This window comes from Mytilus trossulus, unplaced genomic scaffold (assembly GCF_036588685.1).
Source record: "Mytilus trossulus isolate FHL-02 unplaced genomic scaffold, PNRI_Mtr1.1.1.hap1 h1tg000103l__unscaffolded, whole genome shotgun sequence".
Lineage (NCBI taxonomy): Eukaryota > Metazoa > Mollusca > Bivalvia > Mytilida > Mytilidae > Mytilus > Mytilus trossulus.
This window is the reverse complement of record NW_026963296.1, coordinates 3,561,606-3,582,945: the sequence shown is the minus strand read 5'-3', so window position 1 is coordinate 3,582,945 and position 21,340 is coordinate 3,561,606. Positions and strand designations below refer to the sequence as shown.

The 21,340-nt window shown below is 32.9% G+C and overlaps 1 protein-coding gene across 1 annotated transcript in view; it reads left to right on the top strand.

Annotated features, from left to right (window-relative positions):
• Window positions 1–21,340, top strand: part of LOC134699927 (uncharacterized) — a 54,042-nt gene that overhangs the window by 16,793 nt on the left and 15,909 nt on the right. Inside the window, exons 5-9 of the mRNA XM_063561321.1 lie at window positions 9,436–9,507; window positions 10,937–11,198; window positions 14,211–14,669; window positions 15,568–15,674; window positions 16,872–18,107. Of these exons, the coding sequence (XP_063417391.1) occupies window positions 9,436–9,507; window positions 10,937–11,198; window positions 14,211–14,669; window positions 15,568–15,674; window positions 16,872–18,107 (2,136 nt within the window). The remainder of the gene's footprint in view (window positions 1–9,435; window positions 9,508–10,936; window positions 11,199–14,210; window positions 14,670–15,567; window positions 15,675–16,871; window positions 18,108–21,340) is intronic.

Genomic DNA, 21,340 nt, shown 5'->3' with positions numbered 1-21,340 from the left:
TATTTCCTTGTATGTAATGAAACATAGCTCCTATTGCTAAAATAGAACATAGGAGAAAATGATTTTTTTTTGCTTTTGAAGAAAATAGGGGGATCCAAAGAACATTTAAATAAATTGAAAAGCCAAAATAATCATTGCTGAGAGATTTAACCAAAAGGATTAAGGTGAGCGATTCAGGCTCTTGAGAGCCTCTTGTTTATTTTTGGGCCCGTTATCAAATTGGTCCTCATTGAAGTCAAAAGGGTCAAAAATTAAACATTGTTCAAGGTTCAACCTCTGCGGTCGTATCAAGCTGTGCCCTGCAGAGCATTTTATTGGTTATTACTAGCTCACCTTGCCCAATTGACCACTTGTCGTCCTTTGTCCGTTTTCCATCGTCTGTCGTCCATAGTCCGTTTATTTTTACAAAAATCTTATCCTCTGAAACTACTGGGCCAAATTTAACCAAATTTTCCCCGAATGATGACCCGGCCAGCCAACCAAGATAGAACATAGGGGGTAAAATGTAGATTTTTAGCGTATATCTCTGAAACCAAAGGATTTAATGCAAATCTGACATGGGGTAAAATTGTTTATGAGATCTATCTGCCCTGAAATTTTCAGACAAATCAGACAACCCGTTGTTGGGTTGCTGCCCCTGAATTGGTAATTTTAAAGAAATTTTGCATTTTTTGGTTTTCATCTTGAATAGTATTATAGATAGAGGTAAACAGCAATAATGTTCAGCAAAGTAATATCTACAAATAAGTCAACATGACCAAAATGGTCAGTTGACCCCTTAAGGAGTTAATATAGTCAATTTTTAACAATTTTTATTAATTTGGTAATTTTTTGTAAATTTTTACAAAATATTTTCCTCTATAACTAAAGGGTCAAGTTTATTATAGATAGAGAAAATTGTAAGTAGCAAGAATGTTCAGTAATAACATTAACGGTACCAATTTTCCTGCACCAGATGCGCATTTTGACAGTACATGTCACTTCAGTGATGCTCGTGGCTAAAGTAAAATCTACAAAAACATCACAAATTTGTTATGAATCCATCTGTGTCCTTTGTTTAATATGCACTTAGACCAAGGTGAGCGACACATGCTCTTAAGAGCCTCTAGTTGTACATGTAATTGTCTTGTATATTATGAATTCCAATAATATTTTTTTTTGGGGTATTGGGGAGGGTGTCACTGTGGGTGTGTTTGTTGTCTCAATTATTGACAATTATGCCATAATCTGTTATTGATGTAAAAGTGTTCACTGAAGGGTTTCCCTTTTTTTGCAACACTGTACGCAGTGTTAAAGAGAACCTTACATGTATATCTATTTAATTGATCAGGCTCACATTGCTGCTTGAGAATACATTGTCCAAGTTCAGTGTCTGACAATAAATCTTTAGACTTAAAATTTGGTCACTTTCATGGATCCACTGCTTTAAACACGATACGTAAATGCTGGGGTGTCACTTAGTGTATTTTTATTGGGTCTATTTTAAGATTGTGTGTTCCCCTTACAAGTGCACTTTCTTTTTCTGAATGAGTAGAGAACTTCTGGCAGTATGTATACGACATTTATAACAGTGGTCAAGACTTGTATCATCTCCGGATTTGGTCAACTCATTATATCATAATATTCAGTGAATATTCAATTATCGATTAATTGAATATATCTACTAAATGAATATTCTGATATAATGAGTTGACCAAATCCGGAGATGATACAAGTCTTGACCACTGTTATACATGGGTATATAAAAGCTAGGATTGAAGGGTTTTTTATCAGGTACATTTTTGTACATCATCAGTTTGTGTAAAAGAATTATCAGCTGGTTAATTATGTAATGCTCATATTTGTTTTCAGTTTTAAAATTCTATTTATTAAAATAAATTTAATGACCGTTACATATTTATTCTTTCGTTTTCTATGTTGTGTCATGTGTACTATTGTTTGTCTGTTTGTCTTTTTCATTTTTAGCCATGGCGTTGTCAGTTTGTTTTAGATTTTTGAGTTTGACTGTTCCCTTTTGTTTCGTCCCTCTTTTACATAAATATCACCATCCATAGTTTGAGTCTTTTATAATTGTTTGATAAATGATGTACAGTATTGTCAATATTTACATTTAACACAGGTAAGCTAATTGTGGGCTATAAATATATTACAACCTGAGCACAGTCTCTAAACTGAAACTGTATTTGTAATAAAATTTAATTTCTTCAAAAATCGAATTCATTTGAATATCAAGGAAGATAATCATGATTGATGAAATATTATTGCATCAAGTTTAAGTTTTCTGAAGACTGTTAATGTTTAGGTCATGGTTCACCGTTCTTGAGAATATAAGTACTAAATGGTGGCCCCATTGCCGGCAATGCTATTTTTAGCAGTTATCTCCTTAAAAGGTGTTTTCAATAAACTAATTATGGAAAAACTGCTGTTGTCTAATTGAAGCTCGATATCTATTTGTGATTTTACCACACTCAAATATATATGGTCCCATGGCATTTCTTGGTGAATTTTTGGGGTTTTCACGATACCTTACGATTTCCCAATTTTTTTTCTCTAATTTTGATCAACATAAAAAAAATTATTTCCGGCCTCTCATCATATACATTTTAGGACAAATTTGTGCTTGCATGAAACTTCATTCATGATGCTTTCCAGAATAAAAATATATAAATGATATAACAACCAATCACAGAGAGCCATCTATTTTTATCTCTTTGTCATGTTCCCTTCATAAAATGGCTGCATCCATGTAATTTCATTTGGTACATTGTAACCTTGAGGCTTCTTCACAGTATGTAAACAAAAACAAAATGGCGTCCATAAAATGTGCACATGTTTCAAATTGATATCTGACAAAATCAGGTTTCTGCTGTGAAAAGGGATTCACATTTATATTGCTATAAATTAATCAGAAGGAGGTACAATCAGGTTGCATAAGCAATGTATACCCCCTGTACAGACACATCAATATTGAAAGTACGGGATCCACCCAGAGTTATTTGTTCTATATAAAAACTTGTACAAAATCAGTTTAAATTCTAGGAATCCCGGATGACGCAGTCGAATCTGATTGGCTAAGATAGAAAAGTGATGAGGGGATTTCCCCTTTTCTATTTTAAAAACACCAAGATTTTTTTGTTACTAGTCCATCGGACATATTGGGTTACAAGTTTAGGTAGTCAGAGGTCTAAATGTTTTAGTCCCGGGCGTCGGGCTAGTGGATTTATTAACCCCTGGGACGGTTATGTTAAGAAATTGTCATACCAATCAGACAACCCGTTGTTGGGTTGCTGCCCCTGAATTGGTAATTTTAAGGAAATTTTGCAGTTTTTGGTTATCTTGAATAATATAAAAGATAGAGATAAACTGTAAACAGCAAAATTGCTCAGCAAAGTAAGATTACAATTCAGTGAACATGACCAAAATTGTCAATTGACCCCATAAAGAGTTATTGCCCTTCAAAGTAAATTTTTCACATTTTTTCATAAATTTTTGTAATCTTTACAAAAATCTTCTCTGAAACTATAGGGCCAAATTGAACAAAACTTGGCCTAAATCATCCTTAGGGTATCTTGTTATTAAAATGTATACAATGACCCCACCCATCTACCAAGATGGACGCCATGGCTAAAAATAGAACATAGGGGTAAATGCAGTTTTTGGGGAAAGACGGCTTCAAGCCGTCAATCCCCTATGGGGTTGACCAGAGTGACACTCCCTCACATCATTCATTTTGTTTTTATACATGTTATAGTGTGGAAAACCCCCCAACAAATCTTACTTAGATTGAAGAGAAGGAGACCTAGAAATAAATAGTTTGACTTTAAACACTTTTTACACATTTCCCTTCTGTTTCTCGCGAAATTATCGTATCTTGAACTCTCCTTTAAACTATTTACGTTTATTTTACAATCCGGAAAAATTAGTATGACGAGATATTCTAAATATATCCAACCTACATTGTATTTTATAGTGACGTCATTCTTGGAAGAAGCAGGGATATCCTCCACCAGTTCACTGGTTATTTAAATCATTCTTAGAGATCGTGCACTAATTACAAATTTGTATTTGTTAAATCTAAACATAATATTGTTTACTGTAAATGATTTAAACATCAACATGCAATATTTTAATTTGTAGGTCAACAACTTTCAAAATAAACAAAGATCGTGGGGTTACATGTGACAGGGGAAAGAAACGATTTTATTACTTTTTTCGGGTCTCACTAATTAGAGACAAAAAGCGTCAAGAAGCGACAAGAGGCGTCAAGAAGACTATTTAGCGACAAGAAAAAATTCTTCTTCTTGTCGCTTTTTGTCGCTAAAATTCTTCTTGTCGCTAGTTAGTGAGACAACTTTTTTCTGTAAAAATTCTGAGAATATTCCGCCAATTCAGGAGCACCTCAATTGATGAGTAATTATTTACTAAAGTAAAAGTTCAAATGTGACATTTCATTGGATTAGTAGTCTTCTATTAAAACTAAATTTGTGTACCTACATTAATCAATGTAATGGTAAAAAAAAATAAAAGAATTAGCATTTTGTAGTTTAAACATATTTATTATTTACAAATATTTCAAAATTAAGATTTGGAAACAAGCTTCACACAGTTTACATCACTCATATTGTTTTTTTTTTATTAGTACCTGTTTCCTTGTGATGAGAGTTGTAACTCGGAACTTAAACATTGAATGAAAATTTAAAACTGAATAGATTTTTCAGTCCACACTTTCTAAAGAAAAAACTTAAAAATCCAAGAGTACTGTCACAAAAAATGGAAAATGGCCCTAGCCTGCAGTTCAGTGGTACACAATCAAGATTTCAAAAAATATTGTAGTTGTTGTGAAATGACAGAATTCAGTTGAGTTTTAGATAATTAGCTATCAACTTTAATCAAATGTTTAGATTTAGAAGATGCAGATCTCTTCCATTGGTCCAAATTGAATCCTAAACTAAGGAAATGAAATTACATAAACAACAATTGATTTCAATATTGTCAACCTTTCTACATGTTCTAGCTGTTCTCTTTTTCATTCTTCATATGCAAACTATCAAAAGATACCCCCCCCTTTCCAAAAAAACATAATTAAATAGAAACAAGGGCCGTCTTTCCCCTCAGAGCTATTCAGCTCTTTGATTGGCTTATATCTCTGAAACTAAAGCATTTACAGCAAATCTGAAATGTAATAAAAATTATCATCAAGTCAAGATTTATCTATCCTTAAATTTTCAGACGAATCAGACAACCTGTTGATGGGTTGCTACCCCTGAATTGGTAATTTTAAGCAAATTTTGCAGTTTTTAACCGGATTTTAGTGACAAAAATGTCGGTTATTGATTTTGGGATGTACGGCGGTCCGGCGGCCGGGGGGGGCGTCCACCAAATGTTGTCCGTGCATTTACTCATGAACCGTTCGACCAAACCTTTTAAAATTTTAATATGTTGTTACTGACCACAAAATGAAGGTCAAGTTTAATAATGACGATTTTGACTTTTACCGTTCAGGAGTTACGGTTCTTGAAAGTTTTAAAAATGTTGTGTCCATGCATTTACTCACGAACCGTTCAACCAAACCTTTTAAAATTTTAATATGTTGTAACTGACAATAAAATGAAGGTCAAGGTTAATGACGATTTTGACTTTTACCGTTCTGGAGTTACGGTTCTTGAAAGTTTAAAAAATGTGGTGTCCGTGCATTTACTCATGAACTGTTCAACCAAACCTTTTAAAATTTTAATATGTTGTGACTGACAACAAAATGAAGGTCAAGTTCAATAATGACGATTTTGACTTTTACTGTTCAGGAGTTACGGTTCTTGAAAGTTTAAAAAAAATGTCGTGTCCGTGCATTTACTCATGAACCGTTCAACCAAATCTTTTAAAATTTTAATATGTTGTTACTGACAACAAAATGAAGGTCAAGTTCAATAATGACGATTTTGACTTTTACCATTCAGGAGTTATGGTTCTTGAAAGATCGTAAAATGACATTTCCATTCATGTTGTTGCATTTACTAATGAACCATTCAATCTCAGCTTTTCAAATTTTAATATGTTGATACTGACTACAAAAAGGAGGTCAAATTTGATATTGACGATTTTCACTTTCACCATTCATCAGTAATGGTTCTTGTGATATTGCCAGGACATAAATAAATATTAATAAATCCGGTTTGCTATCGATGTGACAGCCTCTTGTTGGTTATTGTCTTGAATATTATAATATATAGAGATAAACTGTAAACTGCAAAATTGTTCAGCAAAGTATGATCTACAAATAAGTCAAACATAACCAAAATGGTCAATTGACCCGTTTAGGAGTTATTGCCCTTCATAGTCAATTTTTAACAATTTTTTGTAAATTTTTGTTATCTTTTACAAAAAACCACTGAGACAAATTTAACAAAACTTGTTCACAATCATCATTAGTTCAAACAATGTGTCAGATGACCCCGCCTATCAACCAACATGACTGACATGGCTAAAAATAGAACATAGGAGAAAAATGCAAGTTTTGTCTATTAATTTTTGAACCGTTATAAATAGAGAAATCTGAAAGGGGCAAACATGTTCAGCATAATGAACTCTTCCGATTTTCCATATATGTCAAAACTGTTAAGGCACATTATTATCATGCTTATAGGACTTATTGCCCATAAATGATTTTAACCATTTTTTTTTCCATTTTCCCCTATTATCATGAAAACTATGATATTTAGAGAGACACATTTTTTTTCTGTAATGCTTTATATGATTTAAATTATAGTTGAATTGATAAATAAACACTTCAAATCACAAAAATTATCAGCAAGGCAAGATCTATTAATAAGTCAGAGAAAGTTAACAAACTAAAAGATCAGTAATGCAAAATCAACAAAATAGAGATTTTTATCAGTAAGTCTATTCTCCTCTACATTGTTGGAGAGTGTTCTTTGTTTAATATGGCCATAGACCAAGGTGAGCGACACAGGCTCTTAAGGGCCTTTAGTTTTATGCCCCACGTAGGGGCATTATGATTTTTGGTCTGTGCTTCCTTTTGTCCGTACTTCGTTCTTCCGTCTGTCTGTCCCACTTCAGGTTTAAGTTTTTGGTTAAGGTAGTTTTTGATGAAGTTAAAGTCCAATCAACTTGAAACTTATTACACATGTTCCCTATGATATGATAATTCCAAATTAGAGTTTTGACCCCAATGTGCAGTCGAATAAACATAGAAAATAAAAGTGCGAGTGGGGCATCCGTGTTCTTGTTGTTGTTATATATTATATTAATATTTCTATATAACATGTACAGTTACATGTATATATAATTTTCATCCATTTGTTTATCATTCTATTCTAATATTCTAATAATAGTGCAGTGCAAGTGCATGGTGGACACTCTTCTGTAATAATTCGAATTTTCTAATAGATTGGATTTGAGTACTAGGCATTCATATTTTCCCGCAAAACGTTCTTAGATATTCTTTCGCATATTTATGTTAACTCAAATTTTCGTTATTTTTGATTTGTTATTGATATATTATATATATATATTTCTCATGACAAAACATTTTCATATCATTTATCTATGTTCTAAAAATTATTTTCATAAATACTTATTGATGAAATTGACATATATACTAATAATATAACAAGCGATAAGGAATGTTATTTTGCTATATGTTAACAGTCAAAGACGACAGTCACGTGGGTTGAAATGTCTGGGGCAACAATACACCGATGGATGTAAAAAAAACATAAATTTGTGTCTCTGATTTTAATCTTAAATAAAAATGTATTTGTAGGAATAATCCTATGTAGAAATTTATATTGAAAATTATACAAATATGTATCTATGCAACCTTTCTGAAGTATACAAAAGATTTTTGCCAGTATTCAATGTTAGTATGCAGTTCATCCTTCCATTTTGAAAAATGACAATAACTTGAGGTGAAAGTATATGAATCTCTACGAAATTATAGCACAAGGTTCCATACCACAATAGGACGGATGGTATTGATTTGGGGGGTTATTGTTTTAGTTGTTTAGAAATTAAGGGCCATAAAGGGGCCGGAAATTTGTTGTTTTTTCCACAGGTTCTATACCTCAAAAGGAATGTGGGGATTGCTTTTTGGGGGTCATGGACAAACCGCTTAGGAATTAGGGGCAAAAGAACAAACTTGGATTTTCTTGTTTTTGGACAATACTTTGAGTACAAGTCTAGGGGTCACAATGAAATAATACCACAAGGTTCCATACCATAAAAGGAATGTCATTTTTCATGAAACTGAAGGCAGAATTAATTCTTCCTTTCTAGACATGCTAGATGTCTTGTATAACAATTAATAAATCATTCTCTTTTGTCATTATCTCCAGAGTTCAAAGTCTAATATTTTTAAAGAGTTGTGTACGTTTTATATCAATCTTTTTGATACATTTTAGAGTCAAGAAAATTTTGACAAATTTATAATTTGTCATATATTAGAAATGAATTTAAAACAGCAATGATTTTTTGCAGCAGTACATAAAAGGTGACAAAACCGCGCATTCATAAAACAGTAGAGATCAATCTTGTCGCTAATACTACCCACACACATTTCAATCACCTCCCTTTTGATTGCATAAAAGACTTTAAATTAGTTTGTATATGAATTGTTAATTATACAGAAAAAAAGTGTAGGTTGATGTAAAAGTCCGACAACACAATCAGCTGACTTTTGAATTCACAAATGACCATGCTATTTTAATTGAATATTAAAAAATACCAATTCTTATAACTTAAATTCGGTCGGTAGTTTTCTCCAGGCACTCCGGCTTCCTCCACCAATAAAAACTGGCCGCCATGAAATAGCCCAAAAGCGGTGCTTAAAAGTGGCGTTAAAACACCAAAAATCAAATCAAAATTATAACTTAAATTCAGCTTCGCCTTTGCAAATTTATGTATAACCACCTTTAAATAAAATCTCTCAGGGTTACGAAGATATTGTGCTGAATTCAGAGGAAAGTTTGTTCGGAATGTTTGTTCCATCGGAAACAAGTCATAACTATGTTGTAAATTGATCTCCTTTATATTTTTTTCAAATGAAACACCATAGAATGTGCAAGTGATTTATTGTTTTCTGGAACTGTAATGTGTTAACAGCTTTCCTGCATGTGGTCATTTTAACCATGTCACAATTCAACAGGAATTAGGCAATTTCACAGTTAATTTTATTTTCTGTCAATAATTGTGCAGTATTGGGAGCATCTGTTGACAGTGCCAACTTTCCATTTATTTGCATTTTAGAGCACATTTTAGCCGAATCATATAAAGTACTGATGAACACCGTCTGGGTATTGTCAATATAAAGTAAAACACCTCTCAGCTGCTACTGGTCCTACTTATTGTAAGATACTTGTTACAAAAGTCTTCTTTGTTGCTAACAGATGAAAGTAATATACATATTTGTCTGTATTTCAGGGTAAGACTCCATACGATCTAGCAGCAAAAGAAGAAAAGGGGCAGTATAAGGAAGTGATGGAATACTTACAGGTACACATGCTTTAGAATTACAAATGCTTACACTCAGAATAAAACAATATAAAGCGATTTACAAAATGTAGAGAGATAAAAAACTAAATACCATAAAAAGGGAAGACACACAAAACCATCTTTGGTGCAACAGAAGGGTAAACTTAGAAATTTTACATCTAATAGTCAAAATTTCTCATTACCGAAGTAAAAAAAAAGTAACAACATACTGATGCTAAGCCTCTTTTTTAATGACTTTTCTTCTTAGATTTGATCCTATATACATGATATAGAAATAGAATATAAATTAATTGGTCCACACCCCAAAAAAAGTTTAAATTGTATAAAAAAAAGAATTTTATTAGAAGCAGCTTAAGCTTTCCATAAATAAGTTCTTACAATGTTTGATAGATAAGGGGCAAAAGGAAGCTGAAAGGAACTGATACAATTTTTGAAGTCAGATTCTTTTGCAGCTTTTAGAAAAAATAAATAAAAAACAAACTTTGGGAGGCCTTCATAAAACAACATGATACTGTTTTCCATGTGTCAAAGATATGTTTCTGATCTGCCTTCATCAGGTAAGACAGGCACTACAACTTCTGAAAGCTTAAACAATTGAGTGAATGAAAATCAATAGGACCCGTAAAAGAACAGCCAAGCTCATCTTTACAAATGGTAAATAACCTTAATCTTTAAAATAAATCGGTGCCTTCTTCATTTGTTCTTGAAAATTATTCTGTATAAACCAAGTAAATATCTTTTTTGTTGTAAAAAGTTTTACAAGAAACAGAATCAAGAATAAAGTAAATGTACTTAACATTTTAATAGTACTTAAGTTTTATGACGTCAATTTCTATTATTTGATATTATTTTTGTTCACACCACACATTATATATTGATACTTCATAGCCCATTACTAAAAGTTGAAAGCCTAAAACTATGAAATGTGTGAAAGTATGGAGATTAAAAAAGGTTTGAATTGCCAGCGAAAAAATCCTGATAACTTTGCCTGATGGAGTTGCCACCTTAAGATTTACTTTATCTTCTTAAATAGATAAAAGGAAACCTGAGCATAGGTTATTCACATTGGGAACATAATAATTGGATCCCGTATATTTATTAAAAAAATTAAATACAACACTTCCATGACTTCATAAATTTCATGGATTACAAGCAATTTTTCTGGATTTATCTTCATCCGGAAAGCTCAAAGCCAAATAGTTGAAAGCCAAGGTTGTAATTAGGAACAGAAACAGATTAAGAGGTTTATGACCAAAAAGGACCTAAACTAGTTTTAGCTTACTGTGCATGTTGTGATTCTAACTTCTTTGTGAAACAATATTATAAGGAAGCTACAATGTTTTCATATTGACTTATCATAGTTACTCAATACCAACATAAGAATAATTTAATAGACTTACACTGTTAATTACGTTTCTTAATTTTATAGGAACTATCAAATCCAATTTTGACCAAACTCAGACAGTTAAATAGAAATGAGTTCCAGGATCTTGTAGCTCTCGGAACATTTGCTTCCTATGAAAACAGGGTTTATTTGTCTGGGCCTTGTAACATTGGGAAATCGTCGCTTGCAAGTATTCTTATCGGCGAGGAAATTCCAAAGACGTGGTTTTCAACTGATGGACTAATTATTCATTTTGGAAGAAATGGCATCGACTTACAACAACGAAAGATGATTCCATTGGAAAAAGGTCTGTATTATATGTTTAACCACTAAACAATTTGCTCACAGTCTGAAAAGACCATATTTTGTGCTCATTGACAATCAATGACTTGACAAAATATCGACAGTACTGAACTTTAGTATCTACTTTACTTAATAAATCTAATTAGGTACTTGATAATTGTGGTAAATTCTAAATATGTTCTCGACCAGTCTTGGCCTTTTTCGTCCTGCCTCGACATGTCTCGTCTCAGTTTAATTATTTTTGTTGAATTTGGAGGTTTGTTCTTCCAACAGACTATTGTAATCCCAATGGGTACCAATTGAGCCCCTCTACTTGCAGATTTGTTTTTATACTCCTATGAAGCAGAATTTATCCAAGGGCTTGTACAGAAAGGAGAAAAGAAATTAGCCCAGTCTTTTAATTTCACCTTTCGGTATATTGATGATGTACTGTCTCTTAATAATAATAGATTCAGTGATCACTTACATTTAATATATCCAAGTGAACTTGAAATTAAAGATACTACAGACACAGATAAATCTGCTTCATATTTAGACCTTTTTTTCTCGAATTGACTACTGATGGTAGGTTGAATACCAAAATTTATGACAAACGCGATGGTTTTAATTTTCCTATAGTCAACTTTCCATTTCTGTGTAGCAACATCCCCACAGCATCGGCATATAGAGTATATGTGTCTCAATTGATACGTTACTCTAGAGCTAGCTCAAAGTACGTTGATTTTGTTGAATGAGGAATACTACTTTCTCAAAAGTTGCTAAGACAGGGCTATGAATCACTCAAATTAAGGTCATCACTCGAGAAATTTTACGGTCGCCATCATGAGCTGATTGGCCATTATGAGCTGATTGGCCATTATGACAAAAGTGTGTCAGAAATCATATCTGATATTCATCCTCAGTCATAGTAACCTTAGGTCATTACCGAACTGAACAAAGAAATAACATGACGGGTGCTGTATACGGTGCTGGAAATGCTTACCCTTCCGGAGCACCTGATTTTACTCCCAGTTTTTAGTAGAGTTCGTGTTGTTTCTTATTTATTATTTATAACTGTTGATGTAAATGTCCTTTTGTTTTATGAGTCTTTGTTTACTCCTTGGTTTTGATTGTTATATTGTCTTTCTATATTTTTTTCAATTCAACTTGAATTCTCAGCAAAATCTACAGCTACATGTATATTAATTATCTATTAATTATCTATTGATCTTACACATTGCTAGGTTATTTTGGTAGTTTATTTTGTTGCTGTCAAATTTAAATATTATAATTATAGGTACATGTACCTATAAAAATTTAACCAAACTTAAATTTAAGCTTTTTTTTTACCTCCAAATTTCATCTTTATTAGTTATCAAAGGTATCAGGATAATAGTTGAGTACGCCACATGCGCTTTTTGTCTATGTAAGACTCATCAGTGTCGAAAGAACAAAGTTGAAGAGCATTTAGGATCCAAATTTCAAAAAAATTGTGCCAAATATGGCTGAGGTAATCTATGCCTGGAAAAAGACAATCCTTAGTTTTGTGAGAAATTTGAAAAAAATGACCACATAATTGATATTCATGTCAATATTCAGGACCATATGAGTATTTGGACCATACGCGTATGGTAATGACTGTACTGGTATATACTAGTACGCATATGGTCCGACCATACGCGTAGTACTCATATGGTCCGACCGTACGCATATGGTCAGGATAATCAACAAGTTTACAGTTAATATTTATCTCTTCATAAGGTATGAACCTTCTGGTTGTCACGTCAATAAAAAGACAATATCAAGGGTCAGAATATTATATTATAATGATAAAAATTAACCAGTTTTATGTATTTATTTTACTCTCTAGTCACTATAGTAAATACCCTTAATACATTACCGATTTGTTATGACAATTGAATGGCAATATGTCGACTTGGGGAGATATTACCAAAATTTCCGAATGACTGTTATGTATGTCTCAGGACCTAAGTACCACTGCACGAAGCTGCTACATATCCTTAAAATGCTTTTTTTTTACTCGAAAGCAAAAGGTTTAACTGCGAAGGATCGAGCAGAATCAAGACCTGCAGAAAATTTTATAGTACCATGTGGAAGTAAATGTCATCCTAAATGCAAGATACAATTAGCGATGAAAAATAATTGTGGCATCAATATTTGGTCACCTTGTTATGTTGCCTTTGCATTATAATATACATTTTCATGTGATCTCATTGGTTTATTTTTTAGATTAAGTAAATTGTATTATTGAAACGTTTCTCATAAAATTGAGAATGGAAATTTGGAATGTGTCAAAAAGACAACAACCCTACCATAGAGCAGACAACAGCTGATGGCCACCAACAGATCTTAATTGCAGCAATAAACTCCTGCTCCCGGATGAGTCCTTTAGCTGGGTCCTAAACAAATATGTATACTAATGCATATTTGAAAAAATATGCCTGTATGGCTAAAATTTCATATGGTCCAATCCGTGAATAAACAAGTATATACTAATATAGTCCGATCATACAAGTATGGTTGGAACATATGGGTATGGTCGGACCATATCATTATACGCATATGGACTTGACCAATCACATATGGTTAAAATACTCATATGTTCCGAAACATCAAAACCAAAGTGTTGACTACTGGGCATGCGATACTCTCGGGAAGGAAACGTCGGTCAGTAGTGGCATCCAGTGGTGTAAATAAGATCCAGGATTAAAATTGAGTACACCAGTCGCGTGTTTCGTCGACATAAGACTCATCAGTGACGCTTATATCAAAATAGTTATAAAGCCAATCAAGTACAAAGTTGAAGAGCATTGAGGATCCAAAATTCCCTTGGATAGATAAATTATGTGCAACACAGTGGAAATTTGAACTCAGTTATTCTAATATCTAGGTGTCATTAAAATAAAATTATTTTGTAAGGCTTTCAAGAATAGGTTGACATCTATTTATTTTTAAATGTCCAGGGTCAAATTATTGCTTTTCTCATGCCTCTTCCTTATATTTTTAACCTTGTTAGGTAGTGGTGATGTTTTAGCAAAACTACTTCTCGGGAATCCAGAATTAAAGAAACAACCAAGTCTGCAAGATGAGAGTATAGAAAAAAATCCAGGTGATCCAAAGTCTAATGTTAAAACAAAGGGAAATCAATTAAATCTATCGAATGTAAATCTGGGTCCTTCAAACCAGGAACACGTGTCACCGAAATCCAATAAGGAGACATCAAAAAACTTCAAGGAACCACCAATCCATACTGCACATTCCATTCAAGATGACTTATTGGAGAAGATTAAGAAAGGTACAAATATCATGAATATAGCACCATCAGATCTGGTCGATTTTGGTGGACAAAAATCATTTGATATGACCCATCAGTTATTTATCCAGCACAGGGGAACGTTCATTCTGATGTTTGATGGACGTAAAGGCCTTTATACAGAATTAGAAGAATATCCGCAAGGAGATGTTACTGCAGCATGTAAGTGGCTTTGAATAGACAATTGGATTTTGAAATACTCTAAGAGATTATAATATAATGTATTTAATTGGACGTTTCTGTTTTGATATAGATTCGAAGTTAGTTGCATTAAACAAGATACTGAAGGGCCGATATAGGATATCGATAATCTATAACATTTACAATACAGAAACACCGAGTTCATAAAACTCGTATTATATGAGTTTGATTCATACTATTCGCAGTCACAATTGATATATTGTCAACAGTGTTGTCATTCGTGATTCCTAGTCCAAATTATTCAGTTCTAGAGTAGATAGAGTAGATATAGGAAGATGTAGTAGCTATTCATTGTGTCTAGCAAATTAAAAGGAGATGAGAAGAATAATTCAGACAGTTTAACCATTTAATCCACTGCATTCTGATGATATTGATGTACGGAAATGAAACAGTGATAACAATCTAAAGATTTATGCGAAAGGCTGATAAATATTTCCGTCCTAAGACATTACAAAACAAGAAACATCATTTGATTTATTTTGCTACTTTAAGTAAAATTTCAAACTATATGAAACAAATGTATTTTATCTAGTATGATAAGCAAAATATGATTTTAAGAATAAAGCGCACTGCAGCAATCAATAATATTTGTATTTCAATACTATTTTTAACCAATTTATTTGATTAGTTTTCAAGTGAAGAAAAGTAACATGAATTTGAATCAATGTAATAATGGCTAAAATGGCAAGCTTTATACAGTTATATATATCCATCATGATAAAATATATTATTGAGAAGTCTTCAGGAAAATCTGGAAATAGGTTTAGAAAACCTCTGTACTGTTAATCATGAAAATTTAAGCAATTTGAAATAAAGTGAATCTTTTGGAAACATTTTATTTCTTGGTTTACTGTTGTAGCTATTCTGGAGCATTGGATTAATTCTGTATTGACATACTGTAACAAAACTGAAGATAAAATGCCAAGAATTTTATTTGCTGCCACTCACAGTGATAGCTTCTCAGAGGTTTGTCTGCCTTTATTATTCATTTTCCCATCTTACTTTTCAACACACATATGCAAAATTTCAGTGACAAAACTGTTTCTCCTGCCCTATTTTTAAATATTTAACAATTGAAACAATCAGGCACTAAACTTAATTCTTGTTTTTCAAGGACCAAGTTTAAGTTAAGGGCCCAACCTATATTGGTCATATTAAATAATACTTAAATGTACTTTTCATATACCAAATACAGCCTTTTTATGTAATCATATATATATATATATATCATGTATATATATATGAAGCCCTTGAGCCTTAAAAAAGATAATCTGTAATAATTTTAAAATTTCGAAGTCAATGCCATTAGAACTACATGAACTACGTCAGAAGGCAATCATCCTTAAGCATACATTACAACTTTGATCTAAAATTTCCAATTTCTTGTATACATTCCAGTGAAAACAGTACTAAAATACTCTGAATTAATAGATATAGGAAGATGTGGTGTGAGTGCCAATGAAACTCTCCATTCAAATAACAATTTAAAAAGTAAACCATTATAGGTTAAAGTACGGCCTTCAACACGGAGCCTTGGCTCACACCGAACAACATGCTATAAAGGGCCCCGAACTAACTACTAATGTTGATTTAACAGTTTAGACGAAAACACTTAACACTTATAAAATAATCTTTTGAAAAAACATGACTTTGCATTGAAAACTTAGTCCTTCGATCAAGTTATGGTTATTGAAACGAATTCTCGCTTTAATTTTTCCACTTTGATAAGACAAATAAAGGCAAAAGTAGTATACCGCTGTTCAAAACTCATAAATCCATGGACAAAATCAGGATAACAAACTAAAACTGAGGAAAATGCATTAAATATAAGAAGGTTTCTGTTGTGGGACACTTTTTGGTTATATCGGCGGGAAACAGAAGAAAAAGTATTCATTTCAAAATAGTTTGCAGTAACCAATTCAGCATTCAAGAGGATAAACTAAATTCATTTGCATAGTCTAGAATCTGAAATACGTTTTAAAAGAGCTAAAACTGAAGATTTTGACTCATCGGTTAAAATATTTTATTTTATTGTTTACAGTGTTTGAAAATATTATATTTATTTTTGTGATTTTAATTTTTAAATTCAGAGCTGTCCAAAAATATTTTTGTTTTCGTGAAATAAAAAAATGTATTCATTTCATTAATTGTTATGATTGACAGGATGAGCAAAAGAAACTGGTCCTTAAATTCAAAGAAGATCTGCAGAAAATGTTTTCCTTACACAAGCTTCATGAACATATCATGTATGACAATGTCTTTTTCATGAATGCAACCGATGCAGCAGATCGAGATATTGAGCGCTTGAAGGATACATTAGTTGATATCGCCTTTCAGCAGTCAACATGGGGACAACAGATGCCGATTGTTTGGGTGCCTCTTGATTTACAAATATCAGATATGAGAGCAGATGGAGTAAAGCTGATAACAAAAGAAAAACTTTTAGAGAGAAACAAATCTAATAAAGAATTTGCTCTGAATGAAAGAAGAGTAGACGATTTCTTAATTGTTCAACACTCAATTGGAAAGCTGTTGTATTTCGATGAACCTGCTTTAAGAGATTTCATTGTCATTCAACCTTCAGCAATGGTCAATATCCTGAGAGCCTTTGTTACAGACAAAATGTTTTGGCCAGAAAAAGGACCCGTCCGAGACATACTGGAAAATTTATCATCTACTGGAGTTCTAAAGAAGACAGACCTGTTTACTCTTTGGTCACAACCAGCTTTCAAAGAAATTTTGACGGATGTCAGAACTAAGGAATATATAATCCAAGTCCTCCTTCATCTAGATATCCTTGTAGAACCTAAACGCTACACTGAAAAAGACGCTGCTGCAGACTTATTTCTAGTACCCTGCATTGTGAAGCAAAAGATTCCAAAACAAATGCAGAAAAATGCAACAGATGACAGAACACTGTGCATAGCTTATCATCTTAAGGAGACGGTGGTTCCATCTGCTTTGTCGTTCAAACTTATAGGGGCTGCAATAAATATCTGGTCTCTGAAAGAAGAGGACAATCGTTTTTGTCTTTATTTTCAATCTGCGATTATGGATGCTGACAACAGAAATGAACTTCATATTAAGGTTGAAGGTCAGAGATTATTTGCATACCTCGTCAATGATGTGTCAAAACAGCTCATATCACCAGATCTAGCAACAACAACACAGGAATGCCTGACTTTGGCACTTGAACGAATTCTTCAGTTTTACCCACGTTGTTTTGGTAAACAAAGTCACCATTCCATATCAGATCTGTTTGAAATAGAAGTTGGAGAAATGTGCAACGGTAAAACGTGTTTAGTACCTTTGACAGATGCAAGAACAAAAGAAAATTGGATATGCAAGAACAAGAAAATACATAAAACAAAATGTCCTTTGAATTGGGTTTTTGAAAAGGTTGGTAATATCTTTAGGCATCCTCCTTTTTTAGAAGTTAATTTAACTACGTCATCCCGTTTCCGGGACCAGATGAGATGTTCGTGCGCATGTGTAGCTTCAGTTCGTAGCTTTATTTCATAGAAGGCAGACATGGTCTGTAATTGTAGCTTCTATAATGAAATATTTTATCACAATAACTACGAGGTAGTTATTTTTTTGTTGTTTAATATGTAAATAAACTCGAGGGGTTTATTGTTTATATTAATTTTTTTTACATTTTTCTCTGTTGTAAATTTACGATAAATAGACCGTTTTACGGCAGTTGATATTTTTTGGTGTAAACAATGGCGGATGCCATGCTCTCGAAAACTGATTCAAAATCCTTGAAGAAAGGTTCAAGTGCTTCAAATGAGGCAAAAGGTAAAAATCCTAAAAGAAAATCATCCGGTGATGATTCTCGTTCAAAGAATGACGATACAAATAGTTGTAGTAGTGGTGCAAAAATTGTCAGCTCCGGCAAGGCCGGAACTGTTGCTTCAAGACTTAAAGGTCTGAGTCAAAATACTGGCGAAGCTAGTAAAGAGCCCACTTTAGCTGAGTTTTTTTCAGTTCTGAAGAACATGCAACAGGAACAGAGTTCCCAAAAAACTGATTTTGTGTCTCTCAAGTCGATGGTCGACGAATTGTATTACGTTGAGCCTGAGGGTTACGATGAAAGCCAGGGTGCAGACCCTGAGGTTTATGATGAAAATAATAATGACAATAATGATCATGTTGGTGATACTGAGGTTGCAGAACCTCCAGCTAAAAAACAAAAAACTGTTGACAAAGAGGGTGACAATGTTTTTAAAGCTGCTGCTCAAGCTTATAGGTCAAAAGATAATGTTGATACAAGTGTAGATGACACTTTAGCTGACACGGTTAATGAATTTTTCCGTGAGGGAATATCTGATGAAAAATACAATGAACTGATGAAATCAGTAGCTAGACCAGAGAATTGTGTTTCTCTTACAAGGACTAGAGTAAATCAGCTCATTTGGGATTTACTCTCTCCTCAAACTAGATCTTTTGATTCGGTCATACAACAACATCAAGAGACTGTTGTTAAAGCATCATGTAAAATTACAAAATTATTAAATATGTTGTGCAAACTAAAATCTGAATTGGGTGACGACTGTCAACAAGAAATGCAGTCTTGCATAGATTTGGGGATTGATTCCATAGCTTTACTGTCACAATATAACAAGATGACTAATATAAAAAGAAAGGAATATCAAAGATTTGATTTAAGTCCTGAATATCATCATTTAAGTTCACCCTCAATTCCTTTCACTGACATGCTTTATGGTGACAATGTCCATCAAAAGTCGAAAGAAATTCAAGACATGAACAGACTTGGTCGAAATTTAAATAATAATAATAATGCAAGAGGTAGAGGAAATGGTTTTTCTCGAGGAGGTAGTTTTGGTAGAGGACGAGGTTTTGGTAGAGGCCGTGCAGGGTCTCGTCGTGGTGGATACAGAGGTGGTCGAGGCCGTGGTTACGGTGGTAGAGGCCAGTATTCAAATGATCAAGGTGGTTCAAAAAACTTGAGAGGTGTTCCAAGTTTCCTGAGGAAGTAAATTATGCTAAACAGGTAAGTTTAGCGGGTGTCTCTGATATTAAACCTTTTACAGCAGGTAGATTGAAAAATTATGTTGAAAACTGGCAAAAAATTACTTCTGATAAATTTATTTTGGATACAGTTGAACACTGTCACCTTGAATTTATTGATAATTTAATACCCACTCAAAGTCTCACACCATATCAAAGAATTTTTGATAAAGGCCAGGAAAAGATTATAAATGACGAAATAGAAAATTTGAAAAAATTAGGTGTAATAGTGGAAGTTAAATTTGATACAGATCAATATATATCTCCAATTTTTACAGTTCCTAAGAAAAATACAAATGAGCATAGAGTGATTCTTAATTTAAAAGAATTGAATAAATTTATTATTCCCCATCATTTCAAGATGGACACTTTTGAAATGGCTTTAAAATTGGTGAAACCAAATTGTTTTTTCAGTTCAATTGATTTGCGTCATGCATATTATTCTGTTCCTATAGCAGAGGAACATCAGAAACTATTACGTTTTATATGGAAAAACACTATTTTTCAATATACCTGTTTACCAAATGGTTTGCTATCAGAACCTAGAATCTTTACAAAGTTAATGAAGCCTGTTTTTGCAACTTTACGGCAATTTGGTTATATGAATGTAGCTTATATTGATGACTCTCTTTTGCTTGGAGATACTGAAGATGAGTGCATAGAAAATGTACAAAATACTAATGATTTAATGGAGTGGCTTGGTTTTATAATTCATGAAAGAAAATCTGTGTTCAAGCCTGCTAAACAAATTGTCTTTTTAGGCAATATTATTGATTCTGTATCTATGACAGTTGTGTTGCCAAAAGAAAAAGTAGAAAAAATTGAATTAGAATGTCAGAATCTGATCAAGAAAAACGTAGCTAGTATACGGTTAGTTGCCCATGTTATAGGCTTGCTAATATCCACTCTTTCAGCTGTGGATTTAGGTCATTTATATTACAGAAATTTTGAAATTGAAAAGATTCAGGCTTTAAAATTTTCATTTGGGAATTTTGATCAAAATATGACTATAACATTTGCCATGAAAGCAGATTTAAAATGGTGGGTTGAAAACTTACATTGTCAGAAAAGAGTCATTAATAGGAAAAATCCAGATTTTTCTATGACAACTGACGCCTCATTAAAAGGTTGGGGTGCTTTATTTAAAGACCAAAAAATTCAAGGAAGATGGAATGATGTTGAGCAAACTTATCACATAAATGTTCTGGAATTGTTAGCCATTTCTTATACTCTGAAGGCTTTTTGTAAAAATTATTCAGATATACATGTGAAGATTTTTTGTGACAATTCTAGTGCAATTGCTTATGTTAACAATATGGGTGGTATAAAATCCAAGCAAATGAATGAAATAACCAAACTTTTGTGGGTTTGGTGTATTGAAAGAAATATATGGATTTCAGTAGAACATATTCCTGGTAAATATAACGCTGCAGATGTTGAATCAAGAAAAATTGACGATCATTTAGAGTGGATGCTTGATAAGCAAGTTTTCCATAAATTAGTGGAGATTTGGGGTACTCCAGACCATGATTTATTTGCCTCTAGATTAAATTGTCAAGTTAAGAGTTTCTCGTCGTGGAAACCTGACCCTGAGGCAG